This window comes from Papilio polytes, unplaced genomic scaffold (genome assembly GCF_000836215.1).
Source record: "Papilio polytes unplaced genomic scaffold, Ppol_1.0 DF824146.1, whole genome shotgun sequence".
In the NCBI taxonomy this organism is placed as follows: Eukaryota; Metazoa; Arthropoda; class Insecta; order Lepidoptera; family Papilionidae; genus Papilio; species Papilio polytes.
In genome coordinates, this window is record NW_013525058.1 from 3,799,506 (window position 1) to 3,827,481 (window position 27,976).

General features: G+C 33.9%; 3 protein-coding genes and 1 non-coding gene across 4 annotated transcripts in view; 1 reads left to right on the forward strand and 3 right to left on the reverse strand.

Moving 5' to 3' along the window:
• Positions 1-1,200: 1,200 nt before the first annotated feature.
• Positions 1,201-12,039, reverse strand: LOC106111803. The gene is made up of 2 exons (XM_013293956.1): positions 11,923-12,039; positions 1,201-2,877 (listed from the first exon to the last, which is right to left on the reverse strand). Exons 1-2 carry the CDS (start codon positions 11,968-11,970, stop codon positions 2,404-2,406), a joined length of 522 nt encoding a protein of 173 aa, XP_013149410.1. The 5' UTR covers positions 11,971-12,039; the 3' UTR covers positions 1,201-2,403.
• Positions 12,040-17,420: 5,381 nt separating this feature from the next.
• On the reverse strand, positions 17,421-17,492 carry Trnaq-cug. The gene has a single exon. It is a non-coding gene; the product is annotated as a tRNA-Gln (tRNA).
• Positions 17,493-21,355: 3,863 nt separating this feature from the next.
• On the forward strand, positions 21,356-24,331 carry LOC106111886. The gene is made up of 4 exons (XM_013294075.1): positions 21,356-21,569; positions 21,865-21,955; positions 22,238-22,468; positions 22,696-24,331. The coding sequence occupies exons 1-4, from the start codon at positions 21,495-21,497 to the stop codon at positions 22,737-22,739; spliced, it is 441 nt and encodes a 146-aa protein (XP_013149529.1). The 5' UTR covers positions 21,356-21,494; the 3' UTR covers positions 22,740-24,331.
• A 3,192-nt stretch (positions 24,332-27,523) lies between these two features.
• The window catches only part of LOC106111752 (serine/threonine-protein kinase 3-like), a 6,970-nt gene continuing 6,517 nt past the window's right edge, over positions 27,524-27,976 (reverse strand). The window contains exons 5-6 of the mRNA XM_013293896.1: positions 27,911-27,917; positions 27,524-27,739 (exon numbers count right to left, since the gene is read on the reverse strand). Coding sequence (XP_013149350.1) covers positions 27,524-27,739; positions 27,911-27,917 — 223 coding nt within the window. The remainder of the gene's footprint in view (positions 27,740-27,910; positions 27,918-27,976) is intronic.

A 27,976-nucleotide genomic window follows, 5' to 3' on the forward strand; every position in this document is an offset into this window, starting at 1 on the left:
ACCATTCTCTATTCAATTTGAAAAGGAACCTGTTTCTGGCCGGTGGCCACTGGCAGTCTCTGGCCACTGGTCACCGGCGCTGTGTGTTATTGAAGCCACGGCATTGTTGGCCATTGTGCCTGATGGCCTCTCGTTATGTCGCCGGCAAATATAATAATTGCAATATTACAGCTCAGAACCGGTTCTAACCGGTCTGCTATTGTGCTAGGACATCCGTTCTTACTAAAATGTCTAATTGTCACGATACAATACATTCCAAATCAGTACTTTGTATTGAGTTTAACAAAGTACGCACTATAACCTCTATTGAAATTTTAGTTTAAGGTGCTGAAATTGTATTAGTTACAATAATTGAGATTCTAAAGATACTTTTGGTAAATGTTTTTTTCTAATAAGAAAGTAATGAGATAAATTTATGAAAAATATCTCGCAAACGTAACTTTTTGTGTCTTTATCGCTTTTAGATAAATGAGTAATAAAGTTAAAACGATCTCTATGTGAACAAACACATTTTCTGTTTCAATTATCTTGTAGTAAATATTTGTTGTTCGTTATATCTCCATTGTTACGCTGTGCCCTACTTTTGAAAGGTTTACAGAAACAAGTTTGTAAACAAGGTTCGAGCACGTGGACGCTATGCTTACTAATTAGGGATTTTAACTTTAAGCATTTTTAAATATCAGGAGAACAAGTAACAGGAAACAAGTATATTTAAGTTCAACAGATTGTTAACTTTCATTGAATTGTAATGTTTGCTTTTATTTGCAACGAAAGACTTATTTCCTGTCCCTTCTTAGTTTTAAAAACCTAAGGTTTCTTTTAAATATTGCACAGTAATTTATTTTTGTAACTTATATATCTCACAGCATGGCTTTGGTACAAGTTTTCTAATTGAAATAAAACAAACAAGTTTTATATTCATATTTAATTTCAATATGTACATGTTTAAATTACTAACTTAAGAATATCTTAACTTATCTAACCAAATATATGTTTTGAGATCAACTGACTTAAAATCTATACTATATACATAGTCATATTATCTTTTATCACAATTACTTTGGTATTAAAAATGTAACAATTGGATTTTTATCATTTTTAGGGCCTGTCCCACCACTGGCTGATAGAGGCTCAGATAGCTTAAAAATGACGTTACTGTCAGATAAGGGAACATAATCCGATATTTCCATTACATATTTTACATGTTGCATTGTTTTCAGACAATTTACAATTTGGTGGGACAGGGCCTTAAGGTATAATTAATTACATTCAGAAATAATATCTATTGTAAATGCATTGGTTTCTCAATAACTATTTATAAAATTTTCAATTTATAAATATATACACTATTTTAAGCTTTAATTTAAACTTTCTGAATACTTTCATACTTTTTCTTTAGTTAAAATTTTACTTTCAAGATATTAAGAGATTGTATTACTTCGTTGTGGTTTGTCTAAAATTTATAACGACTTTCCCGGATTAAAATCTTCCCGTACATTACTTAAACTCTCAGAAGTTCTAGCGGGATTACTGCGTTCGTTCAAGAACGGTCATTTTTAAGAACATAGTTCTTTAGAATAGGTTAGGTTATAACACTTTTTGTAATATGCATTCATTTAAAAAAAACATTTAAAATACAATTGTTCAAAATAACCACAAAATATTAGAACCTAAAAGTGATATGTTCCAGATAATTTTGAATCAGAAAATTTGTTATTATTTTAATATTAAATTGCTTTACAGTTCAGAAATACTTGTTATATAATGTATATTCTTTGATTAGTATTGGGAAATGTAAATGACCTTTACATGATCGGAGGTCATTTAACACTTATATGTTAAGATGGATTACAACGACGCACACGCGTAAGGCTCATATATTGTGAATTATATAAAATGATCAATAAACATTTCGTTTATTGTTTAAACAATTATCGAGTAATTAATTAAATGGCATATTTGTGCAGTAAATTCTAGGACGGAACTGAATATTGTGAACTTTCAAAATATTTTTAAATAAGTGACTATAGCGTCTTGTGTTAATTAAAATAATTTCTATCAGATTTAATATTTAGTATACTCATGGAATGTATTGGTTGATATAACACTTTTACACATAGTTCCAATCCAGTATAAGGTGTTATAATTTATATTATTTACTTATGGCCATTATCAATATTAAACTGCCATTTTCACTACATTTCGTTACTAAATATAGAGTTACGAATATCCAAGTATTCGTGGGCAGTAAATTAACATATAAATTTGATACTCACGAAACTACAACACTTGTCCAACAAATACATGCTCTACAACTTTCGCACTGCTTTGTAGGAACGCTCCTTTATCAATTCAAAATCGTATACCACGTACAGACACATTCTAGTGTTTGTCAGAATACGTTCACAACGTGCTAACCAGTTCGATGCTCTCGTTGATCTCGTTCTGTTTGCTCTCGTCTTCAGCATCAGGGTCATAATCCAGGGTGGTATACTCAGTATGTATGCTACAGCTGTCCTCGCTGTCGTTCACATTGAAATATGTGACAGTCGCGTAGCATACAGGCCGGGCGTGTGCGGGGCTGCTCCGCGTCGATTCGTACGCGGAGTCCGAGCGGCCGCTATCATTGGAATAGCTCTGCAAGCTATTGTTGTGCGAACTGTAGCTATTATAGCTGTTGTAATGTGAAGCGTTATCGTAGGACTCGTTAGCGAGGTTCAACGGTGGCATGGAGGCGCGGCACGGGCAGAAGTTTCGCACGTCTATTTCCGCGCGGGCGTCTACCGTGCCACTTAGCGACGGTGAACGCACCAACGCGGGAGACACGCGGTTGCGCGCCGGCTTGCGACTCTTGTTGCCCTTGAACAGTTTGAAGGCCTGCAAACAAATTAATATTGTTAATTATAGAATTTTGGATATCTATAATGTCGAATTCTTATTAATTACCAGCTGAATTTTCACCTAGCACATTAGTTCCAGGCACCGTTTAGCTTAGCCTTATGCTGTATTCCTATGCGTAAATCCTTTGTGTAAATGAATAATAAATACAGCTATCAAAGCGTTAATTTCCTGACCTAGTGACCTGTGTTGAGGTCACAGGTCGTCACATTGTCGGGCCACATTATTATCTAATAATTATTAATAAGCCAGGTGATAGTAGATGTGGTCCGTGCCGTATGTGGGTCAACTGCCAATAAATCTGGGTTCAGTCAATTATGACCCCTCTGAACTGCATAAATTAGTTGATTAGCGAAGTCGAAGTCAAATTAGAAGAACAGTAACTTCTTCTAATTTGACTTCCATCGTAGGTAGAATCATTGATTTTTCACCATACATATAAAAAGTAATACGAGTAAGAACGCTTTTTTTTAAATAAATAACAGAATTACAATATTTACAATTTATTTGATTCAATCTAAACTGCTTCAATTTCATCATAATAATATTTCATGTAATAACAAAATATGAGCTTAGTTCGCTGACCTTGTATTATTGATTAGTAGTAAAAAGTTGATAATTGGGAGCTAAAATGCCGCAGACATCGGGGCCACGGCCGACACTTAGAGGGACTTTTTAGCGCTGCTGTAATGTTGATATTTATCATTTTACTCGAATATTATCATGAAAATAAGTCCATACAAGAATTCATTCTTAGTTCATTCGAAATTCCATTAGTAATATTAGAGGCTAGTACCATGTGAAGGAGAACAGTAAGTATACATATTAATGAGTTAATTTGAATCCAAACAGATATAGCAAGATTGTAACTCTACCGTCATTCGACTATCGCCGGTCTTCGAACTGAGGCAGTAATTTACGAAACATATCAATTTCTTCTGGAATATTCCATTACAACATTGCTTGCGGGCGTAACTCAAACGCAGCGGGTCTAACTTACGAGCTAACTGTCAGCCAGCGATTGTGTAAACACAATAACAATTAACGGTTAACTGTAGAAGATAACCTCGATTGTTTAACATCGACTAACGAACTGTACACATAATTGTAACGGAGTTTAGTTAGAGTACATTGCTAGTAAAATATAATGAATAAGATATCGAAATTATTATCAGATAACGCTGATAAAATCTGCATATGTTATCATATTAATATAAAGTAGCATTGCAAGCTGTGGCAGGTTTCACCCCGCGATTAATTCAGTAATGAGTAGCGTTATCGTAGTGAACCGTGTCGGCCGAGCCCGTGGGAATGTGGGGGCAACAGGAACAGGACAGGGAGTCTCCACTGCCACCTGTCGCTAATTATTTGCGTGGCGTGGCAATTGTAATTCAACCGCTTGAAATCGATCTCTCTAGTTTTGGCTTAAGCTCGTGTTAAGTAGTGAAGTTATCCTCTTGCGACAAAGATATTTTAGTATAGAATAATCCACAAAGTTACTGGTGAATAGTAATACTAATATACAATCTAAGAAGTTTGGATTTTGAATGTTTTATAAATTAAGAATGACTTTGGAGTCAAAGAAAGTCAACAGAATACATATTTTATTGCGAGCGTGTTTGCATTAAAAAGGGTGTGCGTGAAGCGTGACAGCGCGACTAATGGCCGCCGATACCTGTGCTTTTATCACGTGCCGTAGCAAAATTCAAGCTTTCGTAAACTTCGTAGAAGGTCGTAGCACTCTAAGTAACAAAGTCACGCAAGACAAAACCGCATTAATGTTCGCATATTACATAGCAATAAAAATGCAAAGTACATTTATTTAAAAATATACAGAAAAATGGTAATTATTACTATGACGTCTTAGGGAATAAAAAATCAACTTTCGTGACGCTTTTCCCCAAGTCCACGCCAATGTTAACTATTTATATTCCAACACGAAACATTTGGACCAACATTGGATCTAACAGGTCAAAGGTCAGCTGAAACGTGAATAAATTTTTAACACAAACACGTAAGCAACTGAACACAGGTTTGACGGCGAAATATTAAAGTATGACGTCAGAGTACAGTAACTACTAAGTCGTCTATAACTTGCGTCCTTTTGGTGAAATAATTTTGGACTAAGTTTGAATAATTTTGAAGTTTTTCATTATTAAAAGATTTTATTTGTATTACCCCAAAAATGGGGTTAGTTAGACTGTTTCTAGTTTCTTTGATATCTTAAACATCAATGTTTTGTTATAAATACGTATCACTAAACTGCTTTCTATACATTTTTTTTGTTCTAGATCACATTTTGCAAGCCTACGCATACTGTTTCAATAGCCATGATTTGGCAAAAATCCGCGTCTAGCGCCTGACGCGGATTTTTCACGGTACAAAGGGTTGATGTAAGCTAGGAGTAAGATAAAATACATTTGAAATGCTGTTTAAGTTTTTTTATGATAAGACCCTAATATTTTATTATTAATTTAATCAGTTCACTGTTTTGCAGAAGTTGTGGAAACGGGTGATCACGCGGCGAGACAAATTAAAACTATTTACTTGCTATTGCAAAACAAACATAAAACACTGTGGGTTCGTAGTATCGTGGGAAATGATATGCGAATTAATCGGATAGAAAAGCTGATAGGGGTGTAGGGGGTCCGCGCGCTCGCCACAAACTGATTGAATTAGCAAATAGGGTGGGGCTGACATAGAGTGATATTCGTGCGATTAAACGCACGGTTGAGCTTTATCTGTTTTTTGTATCATTGGCATTGGTTTAAATAGGGATTTTCGGTAAAATCATTCTGTTCACTGATAGATAAAGTTCTGAATCTATTGGCGTTAATCTCAAACTAAAACCTAGATATCAAAGTAAGCAGAGTAATTTTGATTTTAAAACACCGAACACGTAAAAACGCCGATGTGAAACTTTTCCGTAAAGCATTTAGAGGCACGTGCTCCGTGTAAAAATGACTTGGGGCACTGCCTTAACATGAAAATAGACAAAACTCTCCAAAAGCTTTAATAAAAGGGCAATTTACTGGTATGACCCGAAGGCTCCGTTACAACTTCTGAAAGGTAATAAAGAATTTTTTTATAGACCTTACGAGGTCAACGTTCTGAATAGGTATGTACATATTAAAGTTCTGTCTTAAAACTGTGTTAAATTGGTTAATACCTTCTATTGATTTTACACGCAACTATAAAGTATGGTGCGGTAAAATGCAGATATAAAAATCACTGAAGTGTATACTAGTATTAAATACGAAAGTAAATAATTATATTTATTTATGTAATTCTTATCTAAGTATAATGATCCCGGCAGTTTTTTCTCATTAGCGACACTGTTTTCTTAACATATTGTAAGTATAAGCTGTTATTATCCATTTCCTTTATAGTAATAATGATGTCATGTATTAAAATAAAAAGATAACATATTGTAATAAATCTCGCACATCAAGCACGGCATGCGTATATTGCAACAAACAATATCGTTTCCCGCCTTTCCCGCGCACCGCTATCATTGGCCGCCATTACTCATCGTAATGGCCGCGTACAGACAGGCAAAGGCCCGCTCGCATAATGCCACTTTAAACATATGCCTAGATATTAAAAAAAATATAACTTACTATGATGATATGAAGAAATAAATGAATGTTAAGAATAAACAATTAACATTAAAAAGATTGCTCTGGATGTTGGACATTTATAACAACCCTATATTTATTTGGCGGCCTAATTTATTTTATTTAAAATACTCAAGAACATTAGCTTCAAGACCATCCGACATCTATAAAAGCGAAAGAGATGTCAGGATACAGCCAAATGGAGGTCCATGGTTTCTGTCTACTTCTCTTGTTTACGGGCGTTATCTTGTCATACATTACTGTTGTCAATTTAATGGCGCACCGTCCGTGTGTACGTGTCCTAATACGATAAAGCTCGCAGCACACGTCTTGTGCAAACAGATAGCCGGAGAAATGTTGAGCGATAACAGGGTAAACAACTCGGAGCGCTCGGCCAGCGGGAAGCGCACAAACGTTGTAATTATAGAATGTAATTAATTAATATTAATAATCTTTCATTAATAAATTAAAAGTGTCAATCCGCCTGCGTGAAAGGGTATAAATAAATCTTTTAATCCACAGTATGTAGTTCTTTAATCGAATTTTAGACGTGGTTGAAGTTAACATGATCTCGAATTTCTTTATATCAATATATCTCCAAGACTGTTTATTTGGGTTAAGTCAAAAACTATTGTAAATTATTAAGAAACAAGACAAATCTCTACATACTTAACCTATATCACGCAACAAATTATATCACAATCCCATCGAACTAAGAGAAAAATTATTTGTTTTCCAACAATTTATCAACAAAAGGATTAAAGTGCACCGAAATGGAACGCTAAGACGCACTTTGTGGGTTACCCAGACAATGCATATTCATGTATCGACAGTTTTACAACGTCAATAAATAACTCCCAACGAACCAAGAGCCCGACGGTAAATCGAGTGCTGCCTACACCTGTCCTCAAACCAACGCAGGAAAATACGAAGTAATATCATCTACAGATATTTTGAAATACAATAAGTACACTGTTAACTCTTAGACCTTAAGTTTTAATAACCAAATATGTAATTTAAACATTAGCGTAGACAAATGGTTGTATACGCTCGTTACTGTTTTAACATCTCTCCGTTCCGCTACTTGGTGAATCTGTGCGCAAAGTCCAGTCGAGTGTAGAGTAAATATCTGGGAATATTTGTATTACTCACGCTATCGACATGCACGTGTTATTCGCAAATATATCTGCGAAATTATAACATTAAAAGGGAATTCAGATATTGGTGCGGATGACAAAATTATACCTAATAATTCTCAATTATTTAAACTATTATAAATATGAAATCAATTATAGAATACACAATTATACGTCAAGGATAATGCCCGATGTTGAGCAAATTCCGCGGTAGTAATTGTGTAACACCCCGCGCGTCACTGCCGCGTTGTATATGTGGGTAAACATCGTGTGTCGCGCTGTCTGTCTGTTTCCCGCACCGCTATCTTGAGCAAACACGTTAAATATTTCAACACATGTATTTTTTACTATATTTATACAAGAATAAATTAACAAGCAATCCCAAAGGCGTACAGAAGGACGACGAGAGCATCAATATATTGACATCAACGATTGAATTGAATTAAAACTTTATCACGGACTGAACAAGGCTTGTATTTGCTTAACACGAATATGAATGTGGTGTATCAAAATAAGTAATGTAATATTGTTACAAACGGGATACATTTCCTGCCTCGATAACGACTTTGTACACGCAAAAATATTGACATTGAAAATACAAGTTTGACATTTAAAATTAATGTATTACTCGATAAAGCAAATAGCATTTTATTTTTCTTTTGTTTTGGTTTATAATAACTGTTGTTAAAGTTATCCAATGCAAGATTTTTGTAGCGCACTGTACGTCTCTTGTATTAATATAATACTCAAACACTTCCCAAATAAGAGCACTTCATAAACATCTTCACAAAACGCCGCTAAGCGTATTGTAAAGTATCTCCCGGACTATTGTGTCCAAAGTTGTGAATTGCGCAGTCAAAAAGCTCCTTTATAAGGGACATCTTCTTGAGTACACAATGGTACCCTGCTGAGATCCTCACCGCTTCGTTAATGTCTTAGCATCGGTTACACGTCCTTGGCGTTTATTATCAATGAAAAAGTTATTAACACTGTCTAATTTGGCATATTTTCCCTGTTACAATAATGAAGTTTGTAAAGAACAAAAATGTAAACGTAAATATTCTACCATTTCTTATAGAAATAAATGCCATGAGCACTTTATTACGTCAGTAGTAATTATAAATTAAATACAAATAAATATATTTTTATCATAATAAATATGTATTTATCTAGTTAAAATCCTATACCTACATTTCGTTTGTCGTTCTAACATTTTGACTTGCTTTTGTTTTCCTCATGCGTGGGCAAGAGACACAGCAAGAGCTGGGGTACGTCAAACACTGTTAAAAATTAATTCGCTCTCCGTATACACAAGCACTCGTCTCGCAGCCCGCCTCTAAACATCTCTCAACCTAAACACCGATATTTTCGTAAGTGTTGATAGACATTCGGCTTTTGATAGTCGCAATACGAAATCTTTGAAGTGAAATAACGCTTTTTAAAACTCACAACAGATGAAAGTTATGCCACGATTTTACTTTGGTAACAGATTTTTTTTTAATATTTGAATTACAATTATAAGTATTTTTGTTAAATATTTTTTTCTTGGAAATCTATTTGTAAAGTGAACGATAAAAAGATATTTCTATGTTTTCTTTGAGACGAAGTTAAAAGAAATATTTGCGATTAAATCTTTCTTACTAATATTATCAAAGCGAATATTTCGGTGGATGGATGTTTGTTAGAAATTGTAAGGTCAAAAACGGCTTAACTGATCTTGATTAAATTTGACACAGACGTAGAGCAAAGTCTCCTCACTTAGAAAGATTTTTAATTCCGCACAGAGTTACGGGAAAAATTGTGTTTTCTATAAACGCCTATGTTAGATAATTTTACAATATGTATTATACATATATACTACATTTGTTACCTTATTTAAATGATCTTAACTATATTTGCTTAATCTTATCAGAGTTCCTTATCTTGAAATATTGGTTTTATAAATCCATAGTTTACACAATCCAGAGCGAGGCGGCCTATTTTTAGATAAATGCAAATTTTCACACAGAGCATTGAAGATAACATGTTTCGTCCTTCCTTCGCGTTAGAGTGAATTATTGCGGTATTAGACGTAAAAATATTTTGATAAATCAAGGCAAGGAGAGCGCGCGCTGACGAGGTCAGGCGCAATGTGAAACGAGAACGACCATAGCACTGCGGTACTAACGGAAATAACGAAAACATTATGAAAATCTTTGAAATTATTTTGTACATTAACTAAAATAATAAGAAATTAACGAAAATTATAATTGACCGAAACCAAATTTTGTGACAGGACAAACGAACTGAGTGACTTCCAAGTTCTATGGTAACAACGAGCCACATGATTGTTTTAAAAATTCTTTAAAAGCCAAGTCGTTAATTCATGTAACACTAAGTGGATCAGTTTATATATTCGGGCGATTCCCGATTCTATTCTGGTTCGTATACAAAGTTAAAAATATATATTTAACTAGGCTATCGACGATATACAACCGAACTCGGGAGCTTTCTTTTTTTAGTATAGAACAAGGCAAGTTTGCACGTACACTCTTTAAAGTGTTTTTACCATAACTTCAGCTTTTTCTGTTGCATATTGCAGTTATCGTTAATTAGAATTCGGTTCTCTAAACTTTAAGGCAGGAAAATGCATGAAAAATGCCTACGTGATCGTCGAGGAAAATCCGTAGAAAATATTACACATATTTACGCGTAGTAAAATGGACGTGACATTGTAAGAATCGATTATACCAGTACGTAGTTGATATCGCTGTATCAACATACAAATATTTTGAATGTCCAAACACTATCTAACTTATTGGTATAATTTAAGGTTATAATTGTCAGTTAACGACGTTTACTTTGGCGCCATAAACGTTTACTAATCATACTCTATCTGTGACTTGTGTTAACGAGTTCTTAATTTGAAAACAAAGCACTCTTAGCAACATCACTATGTTGCAATTTTTTAACACTTTTTTAATGTTACATTTTTACCATCCTTTTATTGTATACCAGCGCCAATAACTAAATGGTTAAGGCTACTGATCCGTACTAGTTACGGGTTTGATTCCCACCATAAGTCTGTTGTGAACCATATCACTTACGAGCCTAGATCTTAGTTGGAATTCACGTAATCACGTGAAATGTTAGTACATCTTACTAATACTATAAATACGAAAGTTTAGATCAATGGATGTTTGTTAGAGTAGCCTAAGCAGCTGAACGGATCTCGTAGGATAGTCGGGAAGAACACATAGGATACTCGCTATTTTTTTAATTCCACGCGGACGGTGTCGCAGGCGAAAGCTAGTATGAAATAATCTGTAATTATTATAATATTTAATTTCTCTTCATAATATCTATGACAGACAGCATTCACTATCAGACTTTATTAAGTCCCAAATATGTCAAGGGTGGTTCCTATCTACTCATAAACATTATTACGTTAGAACTAAATATTTAGATAACTTGTTTATATTTGTAGGACGTAGTATGTTGTAAACAAGCGTTATTTCATAAATTTTGTCACGTTGTTAAGTTTTATTATTATTAACTAGACGTAAACATATGAGGTAGTGATGAATGTGTCTCATATAACATGGATGGCTTTGTTATGGCGCAACACACCCCCTTTTATCTAATAAACCGAAGCAGTTTTATTAATAAAAGTGATTAACAAGTAATGTTTTAAATTTAAATTATTAATTGAATAGCAGGAAAGGATGCGCGATAACTGTTCTATTGTTGTGTAAGGAAAAAGATACTCAATGTAGATGTACGATAAATACATAAGCAATATAATTTCGCAAATGTAGAGTTCACTATACGTTTAAATCATACTACAGATAATTTGCAATAATGTTACGTGTAATAACAATCAAAGAATAAGCAGTACATTACTGTTTTCTGTCACAAAAAACCTATCGGATTCCAAAAGGATTCGAAATTAACATTTAAAAACAATTGACGGGCTATGTAAATATTTTTGACAATTATAAAAATACTAGCTTCCGCCCACTACTCTGTTCGCGCGAGATAAAAAAACAAAACTGTGTAGCCTATGTGTTCTTCCAGATTATCCTCTACATCTATGCCTTTCATCGAAATCCGTTCAGACGTTTAGGCTACAAACTCTAACAAACATCCATCCATCTAAACTTTCGCATTTATAATATTAAGTAAGATTATCTACAAAATACACATAAGTTAATTTTTAATTAAACATTTTGATTAATTACTAATAACTTATAATTATTTTTTTACATATCTACAAGAGTAAGTTTACCAACCTTTAGCCATCGCCTTCTGGTCTCGGTGAGGAAGTCTGCGAGCACCATCACTATCACACGACGAAACTTCAGTAACACGAATGTCGGGGATAACGTTAGCACGTACACACGTCTCGCGGGCCGGCGAGGGAGTGCGCGCCCGAGGACCACGGAGGGCCACGCTGCCCCCACGCACACCCCCGCCTCCCCCCCGCCCCGCACTCCTCCGGGGGCGCCATCCCTCAAACTAATAACTAGACAAGATCATTTGGACATTTAAACATAGATAATAGGAACTGTCTCTTTAAAATTAGCATATTAGGACTATTTATTTCGAACTAAAGGACTATAGAATTTCGAAAACTGTTTAAATAGTCATAACTAATAAAAGTAAATAAATGATTTATGTAAGTACTAGCTTTCGACCGAGACTTTTCCGCGTAGTTTTAACAAAAAACAAAAGTAAAGAGCTTATGTGTGTGCTACTCTACATGTATGCCATATTTCTTCGAGATCCGTTTAGCAGTTTAGGCGGCAAACGCTAACAAACATCCATCTAAAATTTCGCATTTGTAATGTTAGTTAGATTTCATATTTTTTATCTTGCCGTTTGTGGGTAATTTTATCAGTAAATCACATTTACGTAGACTTTGACGATAAAACGTGTGATGTCGTAAAAAGCGTTTTAAAACTGTTTTATACGAACATTGAAAAAGCTTCGACGCTTCGGCCTAGATTTTTGTGGCCGCAAAGATCTTTGGCAAGGTTAGCTGATACGGAGGCCTACATCTTTGCCTATTAAATGCATATGAAATTTATCTTTATAGTATACAAAACTTTAGCTTTTAAAAGTTGAATTTTTACCATAAATTGTGAACTTAACCGTGAGGCCAATATTATCTTACTTAGATAATATATTCAGTAAGTAACATAGCTTTTATCTACCAATAAGTGATTTACAGTTATTTTCCAATAATATCGTAATTTCATTTTTTCACTGAAGTATAATCGTACATAAGAGGGGAAATAATAATTGAAACATAACGTAGCGTTAAGTAAATAGCAAATTTACAATTATGTGCTAAGGACCAGCGGTAAAAATAAGATGTATGCGTTATCAGTGTTTAAGCAACATTAAATATTTGTAATAAAATGTTTGTTGGCGGCATAATTAGCACATAGATAGTCGCACATTCCTCATTACTTTGATCTTGCACACTTCTGTTTGAATCGTGATTATTTACATGTTTAAACATTCTCTCTCTCTCTCTCTGTACGGTTTCCTCATTCATATCCATTTACATGTAACTAATATTATAAATGCGAAAGTTTAGATGGATGGATGTTTGTAGCCTAAACAGCTGAACGGACCCCTATGAAAGGCATAGATATGGAGGATAGTCTGGAAGAACATAGGCTACTTACTTTGTTGTTTCTTTAATTCCACGCAGGCGGAGTCGCAGGCGAAAGACAAAGGTTTTCCAGTTTTGTTTTTTTAAATTCCACGAGGACGGAGTCGCGGGCGAAAGCTTGTATTTTATAATACATAATTAAATTAAATGCAAACATTTACGGTATTTCATCTTCTTGAAAATAGGGCAGGCTTCCACTTATGCTAATACTGTTCTAATACGTGGAGTAGGAAGCATGTAGGCTAATAGGGTAGACACAAGACTAGACAGAGCAATAAATACCCCGGTCATTGCGTCCGACGGGGTGCGGGGAGGGTGCGGAAAGGGCGCGGGACGATGTAGGTCATCAGGGTGAAGGCTGTGGGGTAGTTAGATAACCGCTTATGTAACTGACCATATCCATTATTACCAAGTGACATTTTTATGACACATTTATTTGTCTGTATATCAAATGGCTTCATAAAATGTGCCAACAACTAAAGAAATATTATGCTTTTAATGGGTAAACTCTATAACTAATGAATTAACCAAAAAATTCCATTAAATGGGACGTGGTAGCATTTATTACGTCAACGTATTTTACAGCGGTAATCGTCGTCAACCGCGACATTAACACGTAGTGCCTTTACTTTAGTTGTTGTACCGACGTTTGTCGGTTCGATTGTCGGTCCGGTGTAACGTTTTTCAAAAGTCATTTTTAATTGATTTATGTTATAAATACCAAAATAAACATTGTTTAAAAGTTCAATAAATACGTAGTAGATAAATATCGGATATTGTTGTATAGCAATTTATTATTTTTGTCCATTAGTTTGAATTTACCCAGGAAAACCAATACAACTACCGCATACTTCGATTTGACCTCATTACCTACAAAAATATGTAGAATCCATTAAACTACACATTAGATTGGTTAATATATAAACTAAATTTATTAATAGACTGGCGAACCCTGCTTCTTTACTAAGGAAAACATATGTTTAAAACAATAAAAAAAACATATTTTCATAAAACATTCACAGAACGTGGTGGAGGAAATAGATTATTCAGTTTTACATGATACAATTGAATAGGTTTTTCAATAATTGCCAAAAACATTAAGATTTTCTCGTTACGTATTCACCCCGTTTTCACTGGCGCGTCTAGGCACCTGATTCAGACCGCCATATTCGTATTACTTTCTTGCGAGCTGTCGTATGACAATCCCCGTGTCCGCTGCCCGTGTCTCTACACGTGAACAAGACAGTTCAGCGTGACATTTGTATTTCTTAAAAGTTATAAGAAACCTATTGCGTCAGGAATGAAACAGGGAGAGGTAATTTATATAACTGTATGTAATTAAAAGAAAACATAAAAATGTCAACTTAATTACCAATGAAATCCTTCACGCGAAGTAATTAGAAACTGCGAAGCCTGTAAATAGGTAAATTAACGCTTTTTTTTATATTAATTTAAAAAAGCATTTCTGGTGTGTAAAACTTTGTAATATATATAAATTACTGTTGAAAAGTTGAAGAAACAAATCATAAAGGGAATGTTATTGCCTTTCGTATTAAAACTAAATTAAACACCCACGTATATCTTTCACCCCACGTTTCTCATTTTAAATTTGCTCACAACAATTTAAGTTATTAATTAAATGCGAGGGTAAATGAACGGAAATACGAAAGCCGGGAGTGTAAATAATAAAAGCTAGCTTTTGACCGCGTCTTCAGTCGCGCAGAATTACCTAAGTAGTCTATGTCTTATGCCACACCATGATCTTCATCTGTGCAGTAACAAACATCCATCCATACTTTCGCATCTATACTAATATTATAAAGAGGAAAGTTTTGTATTTTTGTATGTATTGAAATAACTCAAACAATACTGGGGCGATTTCAAAAGTTTTTTCACTATTAAAAAGCTACGTTTTTTGTAAGTAACATAGACTATATTTCTTATTATTTTTTTATTATCACGCGGGCGAAGTCGCGAGCAACAGATAATATATAATACTAGTAAGATAAGATTCATCATTACCTGTGAAACAGCATGTAAAAAGTCACCAAGCATTGTGTGGTCTCAAACGATACGGAGTGGACATCTTATCGCCTTCGCTGGCGATAAATCATAGTGCGTGCAATAGCACGTACGCACCAGTCACATAAGACACATGTAAATATTTTAATCTGATCTCAAAAAATAATGCCACACATCTGTGTGGCACTATTTTATTGTGATTTTTCCTTACTACGCAACTATCTTATAAATAACAGGGGACACCCTAAATATTCCCTATTGAGTAAATGTTGTATTTGATATAGAGTATATAAAAGCATATTTACTTACATTAATTTTCTATCAAATACGCAATGCTATAAAAAAATCAAAACAAATTAAAAAATCCAATACCACTTACGTTAAAAACAACACTACCATAAAAATATGTATTTACTAAGCCAATATTTGATATGGCAAGTAAAACTGTCATTTCTCCCGCCATTCCGTACGTGGGAACATGAAACTCCCGCGCTACCCACGCGCAGGCCACGTGACCGCGAATTAATCACCATACACTGCCCACCCCAGTTTTTGAGGTGCCAGATAAAAAATTATGCATTTTATTGGCATCGGTATAAGGGAGATAATAGCGTGTGACGACTTAACTTGATAGAATGGATGTCATCAAAGACGTGAAATAATTTTAGGCTTTTGAATTATGCCATATATGTACTTATCTATATGTAAATTGAAAAAAAACCTATTATAGTGCTTGCTAAAAACGTCAAATATGAAATAATTCCATGGCGGTGTGGTCTTTGTATTATTATAGATTTTATGTAAAGATATATAGGGAATGGAGTACTAAACATAGAAAGTAAGGGAGTGCTGCATGTAGATGTAATAAATGAAATCGATCAATTCAAAGAAAGTTCTGATTTTATGTTTGCAGGATGCCCCGTGAAATGAACATTGATTGTTGCAATTATACATCATACTATGTGAATACATCCCTCCAATTTTACAACCAACACAATTAAGTACTTTTTCTGATTACTAGAGGGAAGGGATGTTTCTTTTTACGCTCTAATTTTAAGCCATAAAAGAAAAATATGTTTTCAACTATTTTTAATCCCAAAAAGCTCTCAGCGTTCGAAATTCAAAACCATTAATGAATGCATATACACTCGCTAGTGTGTGTGTTTTTCGTCACACAAGTGCAATGCCACGCGCCGCCATAGCTTGCCACGTGCCACAATGTCCTGCCACGCGCCGCCACGCGCCTTTCTAATATTTTTTTGAATAATGAGTAAAAATATTTAATTGCTTTTAGTGCATACTTTAATCTTCAATACTCGTTAAGTACGAAATGCTTTACAAACATTTCAAAGATAATAACTTCAACAAAAGATGTACAATGAAGGATTACCGTTTATGTTGACAATAACAAGTACTTGCAAAATATTACAAAAGACCTATGTGGTACAAATACCTAACAGTTAAGCCGTAGATATGATGTTTTTTCTTTCATAAAAAATGCATGAATTTGTAATTGTTTTGTAACTTTAATATAAAATATAAAAGCTTTTTAAAACACAACCTGACGAAAGTCTTATTTATTGGTTAAAAATTAATGCAAGAGTTTATTAACACACCAAAACCAATTTAACAATGAACAGTTAAAAATGGAGTCAAATTTCAATTTACAACAAAGAATCGGTTGTATTGGCTTTTATGAACCTAATATGAATGATCAGTGACATGATAAAATCGATCAGGTATAGTCATGGACGAATAAAGGCGGACAAAAGTATAATAACCCGTGGTAAACTACCACACCGTCTTCATAAATGGAAAACAATAATTATCCTAGTAAACACGGAGAGGAGTCAATGCTATCAAATATCTTAAATTACTTTCTTGAGTCCTCTATGAAGTTAGAAACTCTGTGAAAGACAAAGAGCAAAGAAAGTCTTTCTAGCAATATATAGCAACAACGTATGTATTTAGTTAATCTTTGAGCGATTTGAAAATTATAATGTTTTTATTAAACTGTGCATTTCGTTTTTTAATTTCCATCAAGAGAAAAATTTGAAAATATAAAATTAAACGAATAAAAATAACAGGTTCCACCGAGATTTGAACTCGGATCGCTGGATTCAGAGTCCAGAGTGCTAACCGTTACACCATGGAACCATTGGACCGATGGATAGAATATGTTGTTGAGTACTAACTTTTCATTTTTTTATTTCAAAATAGCCACATAATGTTTTGTGTTAATTAAAATAATACTTTTGCCCCTAATGTTATTAATAAGCTTTCTCTGTAATTAAAATTTAAATGATTACTAAAAGTCTCTCGTCATAAAATATGTTTTAGTGATGTTCACGTCACGTGACGTCATAACGTTATGTGACGCTGAGCGGGGAGCGGAGGGGGGATCAATACAACCGCATACAGGTATTGTATTGATTGTTCCCATGACGTCACTGGAATATGCACCAGAGTATACTCTTAGACAACTTTTAACTACAATAGTATCACTGTCAAGTTAAAACACCTAAACTTTTTAAATTTCCAAAACAATGCTGAAAGTAATGCGTTAACTAAATAAATAATCAATAATCCATACAATAGTTCATACAGACGTAATTTAATTTATATATGAAAAATGATGTACGAGTGATAATTGATGAATCGATTTAGAATTGAACCCTCTCGTTAATTTAAACTGTGGCGTTGTCAGTGAAGCGGCGGACGTGTATGTGGAGGTGGAGGCAGAGGTGGAGGCGGAGGTAATCGAGTTAGATCACTATGTTATTGATAATGATTCATCATCGCATTCGACATACGTCGGGAAAACGCGTCTGTCGCATTGGTACTAATTTATAAGTTTGTTTGAGCAAAGTGAATGTGAACAGAGTTTAATTTTTTTTAACCATTATTGTACGAGTAAGCTTATATTCAGAAAAAACGACAAGGATTTGTTATTCTTTCTCAACTATGAAAATTGCATGGGTTTAGTGCTGTTTTTCTTAATTTATTCGTTTATTTGTATAAATCTTTGGCGACTGAAGTTTATTATATTATTATTGTATATTATGCAGTAATATATTTTTAATAATGGAAATCAATATTATACTTAAGGAAAATATTCTTTTATCCATTTTTGCGGTAACACTTATGATAATGGTCGTATTCAAATAATGATTAAAATAATAAGTTTTATTGATAAGCGAACACATGATATTCATACATGGGTAATGTGCGATGTGTCCGCCCCATTGCCGCCGCTGAGTTATGGCAGCAAACATTGAAACACTTTTATTATTTATATTGATATCTGCATATAAAAGTATCATCGAGTAGAAGTACAAAAGTAGCGTACATCAGCTTATCAATCTTGATACTTTGTGTAAAATTGCCTTTAAATGCCGCACGACTCTATTGTTAAGCCTTCTTTTCCAAGTCAAAAAAAAAGTATTATTTTAACCGGCTCGCTCGGTGTAATACCACGACCACACAGAAAACAGGCGTGAAGTGGGAGCAATTCCGCGTTTCGTCTGACGAGTGTGGTGCCGGAGGCCTAATTTTAGTCCCTTTCCCTTTCCACCCTTTTCTTAAGAGGAAAGGATGAGAAGGAAAAGTGAATTGGACGGTGGAGGAGACGCATAGGAAGGGAAAATGTCCTCTTTATGTGCGTCTCCTCTTCCGTCAATTTAGGGTAGGCAACGCATCTGCAATTGCGGATGTTTATGGGCTGCGGTCGCTTTCGGTTTTTGGTGAACGCTTGCTAGTTTGCCATCTTATATTATAAAAAAAATCTTTAATACTGAACGCTTTCTTAACATTAAGTTATTTTTACTGTTTTAGATTACGTCCTTTTAATTGAAAACGTTTTTGTTATTTATAACTAATATTTTGCTAGAAAAATATCAAAACGTTTAAATCCATGCTCATAAAGAGACTGGCAAGAATATTATTGTAACGAAATTGCTTGCATCACGACCACCTACCCACTAGCTACTGGACATCACTGACCATACCGTTTTATTGCCGCACAATTAGAGTGCCGCAGTTTGGGGCTGCGACCCTTTCACCCTATTGACCTTTATCGGCTACAACATAAGGTATAATCTCCCACAATGTTATTAGATGCAAGTAAATTAAGTGACCACGCAACTGACCGCTTCATTTCGTAGAATTGCCAAAGAAAACATGCACAAGTCAATTGTGATGCACTCTATACGAATTGTAATTAAATTAATAGTTAAAATAATAAAACCCTCCTAAATTCGTGGGCTGTTATAAAAGTTTCTCTATATGTGTTTCAATTTATTATTTACTTCTTACTATAAAATAATTACAGCGATCCGTACAAAATAAGCTCCAATGAAAATTAGAATAATGAAGAATCTTTAAGAAAACTAATTCTATCTTCTAATAAACTTATTAAACCAAATAACTGCCCAGGAATAGATCTGACCGATTTCTTTTTGTCGAAATTAAAATTAGTGAAAAAATAAGAACAAAATTACTCAGATAGCTAATTCTTAGCGCATATGTTAAGCCTATTTGTAGTCAATTATAATTGAATATTATAAAATGAATATCGCATTATCATAAAACTGTTATCGTAAACTATAACGCTTCCAACAAATAATAAATCCATCAGCCGGCCGCGGCTATCGACAATTCAACTAAATTTATAACTGGCAACATCTCGTAAATTTATAATCGAATTAATTGGGGCGAGTCTATTGAATCGAGTGGGTCGCGATGAATGTCAGCTAATGATCGCGCGTGCCTTGACAATTATTTCGCGGACCCTTTCCCTAGTTCCTAATTTAAATTTGGATCGCACGTCGCGTGCACTTCGGTAAGCACTCACCTAACCTGTTGATTTATAGCATCAAATCATCTTGAGGATTTAAAACAATAACTTTAACATGCATTGATTAAATTCCCTTTAATAGTAATAAGGATTTATATTACAAAATACATCTTATCAATTTTTCATGTTCAGCTATGATCAGCAACGCTAAGGTGACAAACTTAAAAACATTCTCATTTTTTTACAATTTGGAAAACAGGATTTGCCCTAGTAACTGCAAAAAGATCATTAATATCGAGGGGTATACACATCTGATGTAAAGAAACATGCAAATTATTTAATTCTAATTGTGTTTGCCGACAGCCGTAACTGCCGCTTTCAAATAAATATTTAATTGCTACATTTAAATTGAGACTATAGTACAGTGACGATTGACTGACAGCTGTGACGAAGCGAATTGGCGCGAAAACTCTGTTTAAAAAATTCAATTGTTTATTGTTCATTACTCTCTATAAAATAACAAATTATGTTTCACAAAAAGTAATTGTATAAAATGTTAATGATTATTTAATTAAACATTTGTGTTTGTGATAAATGTTTTATCCAAGCGTAGAAGTCATTCCGACCATCCCTTTACATACCGAGAAATGAGCGTGGTTAAGGCCGTTCTTTCTATTAAGGGAAAAACAGGAAGAAAAACTAGAAAGAGCAGAAAATATTCTCGCTCTAGTTATCTTCTCCTGTAACTAATAAGCCCTGGCAACGCTTTATAATTACATTATGTTCTATCAGATATATATGAAGGGCGGTCGCATAAAACTATGTACAATGTAGGACACATCTCGTTTACCAACTTTTAGTCCGAAAAATAATCAGTATTATAAAAATTAAGTCTTTCCGCTAAGTAACTCGTACCGACCTCTATTAGTGAAAAAATCAAACAGAATGAAACAATGCAACTTTGCAAAATAGATGGCGCTGAGACATATTTAGTAATCTAAATTGCGAAAATTGTAAAATTAATTTTTGCAATTTATTTCTACTTCTATAGGTAAATTCAGTAAAAGAAAAACAGGTTTCTTTATCCTTAGGATTACCGTGCACGGTATATTTTATAAGAATAACATTAAGAATATCTTTATGATTGCAACACTAAACGATTAAACTTGCAATTTCGTTTTTAATTTACAGCAACACCAATGATTATTTGTCAAAGTGATTTTTGATAGCTGACAGAAGTTATGTGCACAATATTCCATTATAAATATTGATTTATTTATTTTACAATAACTAAGTTTAATTAGAATCGTATCTTTATCACTTGAATCCACATAGTCCAGTACATTATTTACACACAATTAACAATGCCTTCACCTCGAGACCAAGAGGAAGATGCGAATTTACCGATATACGTTCGTGTTGTATCATCGATTTTTATTGTGAGTATGTGATACCCTTTACAATAAAAATAAATGATATACCCTACATCTTTAGAGCACTTTACTATGATATTTAAGTTGTTATTTATTTCATTAATTTCCATGCTCATCATGTTTTTTCTCAGTTTTTATCAATTTAAAGTAAGAAAATTGCATGATTAAAACTAATAGTGTTAGTGTTTGTTGTTAAATGTTATACTTCAATTCTGGACTATATTAAAAGTAATTTAAATGTAATAAATGTAGTTAATGTAATATCCACTAATATATCATATTTGTTTATTTAATTTTACAGGTGTCAGCCATAAGTGCATTTGCTTTCACTGTGGCCCGGCTGCTGAATCCCTATCTATTTTATGAGAAAGATTTAGTAGGAACTGATCTAAGTAAGTACATGTTACAATTTCCCTTTCAGAGGAATGAATGAATGAATCCTCTTTCTTTTAAAATGATGGCAAGATCCTTTTTTATTTAAGAAAGGGACAATAGAGGAAAATGGACTTGACAGAGATGCTTAGGATACATAATTTCTATTCTTAAAGGATATATAAATAAGACAATTTTATTTCCAACTTAGTACTATGTTTCTATACCAGAGTTCTACTTTTCTATAGCAAATTTCTCTCTGGTCATAATAATCAAAATATAAGCAGAGTTGTTTGTTTTAGTTGTGCACTACCTGATATGTGGCATGATGGTGTTGGCGAGTGTGATTGGTGTGGTGAACAGTGCGGTGATGCTGAGCCGCAGTCAGCGGGCGCGGGCTGTCACTGTCTGGTTGCTACTGGACTCGCTGTTTGAAGGTGCTCGCGTTGTGTACGCATTTGTGAGCGCCGCAGTGCTGCACGGTACCGGTCTACTGCTGCGCTACGAGCTCGCACTCACCCTTGTCCAGTACTGTGAGTTTATGTCACATTACCATACAATTATTTCCAGAATCAGACTAGAGATATGGAATTTTGTGTCTGTCTATAATCTTTGTAAATTATGTCTATAAAATAAATTTAGGCATTTTATTTGCAAACATTTAGTGGAGATGTATGTTAGCTTTTTAATAGATATCATGATAGGATATTAACCAAATTAAGCAAGTAAGGTTTTGTTCAGGTGTTCCATCTTCTTTCAGTGCTCGACAGCTATGTATACTGTCAGATGATATTGAGACACTGACAGTGCGAGAGACAGCTGCAGCGCCGTCGGCAGCTAAACAACAGAACTGTTCACTCAAAGAAACTTTTATAACAGTTAACTATTAGGCTAAGCAAATGTTTTATCATACCAAAGGAGTGGCATTCTGATGGCATCTCTGGTCACTCTAGTATTATTATGTGTTAAAATGTATTTAAGATTAACTAGTAGATGCTGTCCCAAGGGCAGATCATTTCGTAGTGAGATTGTTTTGTAAAAGATATTATGTTTTTAAAACATTATTCCGTGTTAGCTGTGATTTTATCTAATGAAAGCTTTACCTCTACAGAGGCATGAGACTGTAGATAATAGACATTGCAATGTAATTTTTACTTTTTTTTGTTGGCTGATTTTTTTTGTCTTTATTGTTATTTTTTAATTTAAAAGTGATATTGGCCATTTTATAAAGGTAAAAAGATGCATTCCTATTTCTAGGTTCGTTTAATTATATAATTTTAAATGTATTAACGTAACTTGAGTAATTTCTTTGGTCCGCCTTTGAGTAGTATGTTACGCTTGTACAATTTCTTTGTCCTAGAATTTTGGGATAAAAATATAGTGCAACTCGCCTTAAATACGTATAGGGGAAATAAAAAATAGCATAAGCGAAAATTATTATATAAAAAACATTCTTTGACAAAGAAATTGGATCTAAGAACTGCCAAAGAATGAATGACTTGATATGTTTTAGTTCCTAGCTCGTATTTCAGCACATTTTGAACAAAGTATGTAACGAATTGTAACGTAATGCGTACGTTTATCGTCAATGGAATTATTCAATTGAGAGTTTCCTGTTGTTGAATTGATCTGACGACTTTTTAGCACTAACCGAGACTGGGAATGGCTCTTGTCAAATAAAACTGGGGACAATATTGGAACAAGCATTTCCGTATATAATCTGTACCTTTGAGACACTGCCAAAGCATTACATGCATGTTCCTTACTAGTTCAATGCTAGATTTTTTCATTTAAAAAAAATCCTATACACTTCCTCGGTCGACTAAATTTCTGTCAATCAAAAATAAAACAGGAAACTGTTATTTTTATTGTGAAAAAGACTTTACTAATATATGTTTAATTTTAGTTTTTCTCTTTCTTTTTTAATTTTATATTAAGTTTTTAAACACGACTTATCTGACATTCTATCAGCTAATATTTTTCATTTATGTTTATTGTTATTATCTCGTAAGTTAAACAGACTGGCACAGCATTTACTCTCCCGCCGTATACTTAGATTTAATTTATATCGTAATAAGTATCGAATATATAGGCTCTGTAAGTGTTGAAACAAGAATTGTAAAGTATAATTAAGATTTTATGCACTCATACATTTGTATATTTCATAGCAAAAACAAACCATTTAAGTTGACATTTCTTTTCCATCTCTTATGCAAATATCTTTGCGGTTGCAATTAACATCCGTCAAGATATCAGGAAACTATAATGTATTTGTTAATAATTTGTATTAAAAATGCAGGTTTTTTGTTACATGTAACTCGCCTCGTAAACTATTAATAATGCAACATTTATTTTTAGTAAAAACCGTACAAAGAAGATTGTCAATTAAAATTTTTAAAGATTATCAAAATTATAAAGACATATTTTGATTGTAGATTATTTTAGTTATTTAAAAAAATCGATATATTCATATAAATAGATTTATGTTATATGTATTAGATGTTTACCTACACAAAGTATTTGTACAATTGCGCACGCCGTATTATATTGTTTAATTAACTATAAGCGGTCAGATCAACACGGCGCAGCCGACAAGGATAGCGTTATCTGTGGCAGTCCGGGCTTGCGGCTGTGTACTCTACAATTTATGGCTTTATATCATTTATTTAAGGTCTTCCTATATATTTATATATCAGAACTTATAATCATCCGATATTTTATTTGTAACTTAGTTTATTTCTCGAACCGGATGGTTTATCAAAATTGTACTAGTCAACTAAAAAAAAAATTCTAAGATCTTGTACTGTTACTTTACCTGTTTATGCTTTATTAAACATGTTTAGAAAAAATAAAAGACTTTCATTATATTTATCCTCTTTAATCTGTGAGTCGTCCGTCCAAAAATATAATGCGTACTCGGCTATAAGATGTCGACAGCGACAGCCTACAAAGTGCACTTCCTCTCACTACCGACTGACTGACCGGCAGGGGGGGAGCCGACAATACAACATAACAAACTAAATTAATTAATTAAAAGCAGCTCAACTCGTGTGAAATTAGCCGAGTGTCGGCACTGACTTGTCTTCAACCATTCAGTTCACATTGAGTTATAGAAGCATTACTCAACTCGAGCCACTTCGTTAGTTACTAACTTGAATTCAGAGTTTAAGTGTCCTTATCTAAAACACTGTTATATGTTTAAATGTCATTGATTCGGTCATAATTACACATGGTTTGAGCAGTTTTTAATTAGGAAAGTTTGTAAAATGACAAATTATTACAAAAGAATTATAATTTTAGTTTTGTTAACCGCTCGTGTGTTGGAGTTTAACATCCGTTCGATATAGTAAACACACGGACCGATTTACAAAATGCTAATTTAATTCAACAACTTGTACACAAAACATTGAATATCGACATAAACTCAAATAAAACAAAATACAGGTAGAGTCGACCGCGTCCTCAGTCAGCTGACTGCTCCAAGCCATTTATTATTTATACCTACTACAACGTTACCCTGTACATTCGTAAACATGTTCATCCAATAATATATTGTAGGCCGATTATTGCTTTATTTACTCTGTACTGCAAAATGTATGCGCGGGAAATTATCACAACTGACAAGTTTTATTTTTTATAAATCGTGTTTAAAAATTCCGGGCGCAAACATTTCACATCTTACAGAAATTGCCAAAACGTTATTAAAATTATTTCGTTTATTGTAAAAATATCGTCCATTTAAAAATTTTCGTTCCAAATTATTTTTTTGCAAATTTCGTACAATTTTAAAAAATATGTCACCTCTCTTCGTGTGTTCCAACCGCGAATGGCACAAAATCAACTATTTCGATCAAAAAATACGACAAAACATCTAATATCACTAAAACTATTGCTCGCATACGAAAATACTATCAATTTATTTTAATGGCACTTCTATATTTGTTTGAATGTAGACATGTAATATTAATTAACCGACGTAACGACTACATTTGTCAAAAGCATTAGCACCGTCTACAGTAACTGGCATAGTGTGTCATTGCTCATTGTGCCAACACGCTGCACTCGCCGGATAGTTGGATACCAAATCCAGACCATAAAAGGCGATAAAAAGGCCTTGAGACTTTAGTGTCTCGATTAAACGTCAAAACTTTATGAAACACTAAATTTATAGGTTATAAATCTATGGGAATTACTTTGCAACTATCATCGCGAATACTCTGAATCGATTCATAAACTCACAACCCACTAAGGTCATATAATTTACAAATGTGAATATAATCTATTATATAATTATGTTACAATCTGCGCAACCACACTCCTGAGATCCAACAAGGAACATAACAAACGATAGTTAGAAATGAGGACATCGAAAGAATCTAACACAATTAAATGAAATGCAATTAAACTAAAACTATCAACTATCTACAATAATATTGTCATGTATTTATTACAATATACAAGCATGTTCTGTTTCTCTGTCAAAGCAAAACAACCCATAAAAAGTATTTTTTAGACCGAAACAAACTAAATTCGTCGTCCGATTGACGCCATTTTGAGCATTAAATCGATATTTTAAAAATTCATTAATAATTAATGTAAAAAAATGCCTTTACCTACACTATCAATAGATTCAATAATATAAGTTACAATAGAAACAAAAATGCGGCAAATATTTCACTTAGTAACAAAAGTGTACTTGATTCATTAATTCAAGGATTATTTACAATATTTACTATTTCATCTCCTTAAGTTTCCTAAGCAAACAATGAATATAATTTCTCAACGAAAATGCACTTGTCAAACAAAAATAGTTACTCTATGTTGCTTGTCTATGGCAGATACACTGATAATCTATGCCTAGGACAGGACGCCATCTAGCGGCCGCGGATATGTCTCCTCAATGCTATACTATATCTTAATTTACATTACTTAACAACTAAAGTATAGTTCCACAAACTTTTCTCCTGAGACTTGCTATTATCGAAGTTAATTCTGCCCGATTTACACATAAAAATGGTATTTAGTGTCACAGACTATATAAAAGTGCATCTCCGTTACGCGTTTTTTCACAACGTATTTGTCCGACTGTACAAAGTTAAGTAGCCGTACAATGAGAGTATTCTTACGTATTAGGAACAAAGGTGGCCGGTTAAACGCTTCGAAAAACTTTGGCACCTCTACATAAAGCACCTACTTATGTCACATTTGACAGCCGCGTATAAAAAACCTAATTTGGCCATTTTGCCATTTTGCCACCAACCAATTACTATTATTTTCTCACCTACGCCTAAGTTTAAATTGAGTTTTCCATCTGTACATTGCATAAGCTGTATTTTAGGAAATTCACTAAATTCCTCACATAATTCATAGTTAGATTTAGATAGCTATTAGAAATTTCAAAATTGACAAGATACTACTAGAAAACACTCCGTTTTGCTTCATTTTTAACTCGTTTCAATTGAGCTTCTATCTATTGAAATTGACCTATTGCGTTGCGATTTAGTAAATACTATGAGCAGAGCTCTGTATTCAGCAAGTGTGGGCGGGTGTGGGCGGGGCGGGGGCGGAGGGGCGGGGCTAGGGCGCGGCTAGAAGTTCTGCTGTCGCTTGCGCTTGAGGTGTATGGCGTCGAGTATGGGGCGGCGCTTGCGGTCGTAGCGCGCGCGCAGCTGCTCGATCTCCGCCTCCATCTCCGCGTCCAGCCGCGCCATGCGCGCCTCCAGCTCGCCCTCCGACAGGTACGCCAGCTGCACACCACACCCCGCGTTACTGCACCACTTCCCACAGCCCTCGAGGGGCAACGCCTTCACATATTTAAATTACCAACTTTATTAGAAGTTTATTAGAAACAATCAATTTTATAAGAATTAGAAATCAATTAGCATGATTTTTTCTTACTATTTCGTCTGTTTAATAAAATAATGTTTTTGTTTCCCCTTACCTCTCTTCTTTCTTTCAAGTAACGACCGACAAACGTTTATACTATAATAGATATATATCCCCGTAAGTCCGCAAAAGAAAGAGAGAATATAATTATATAT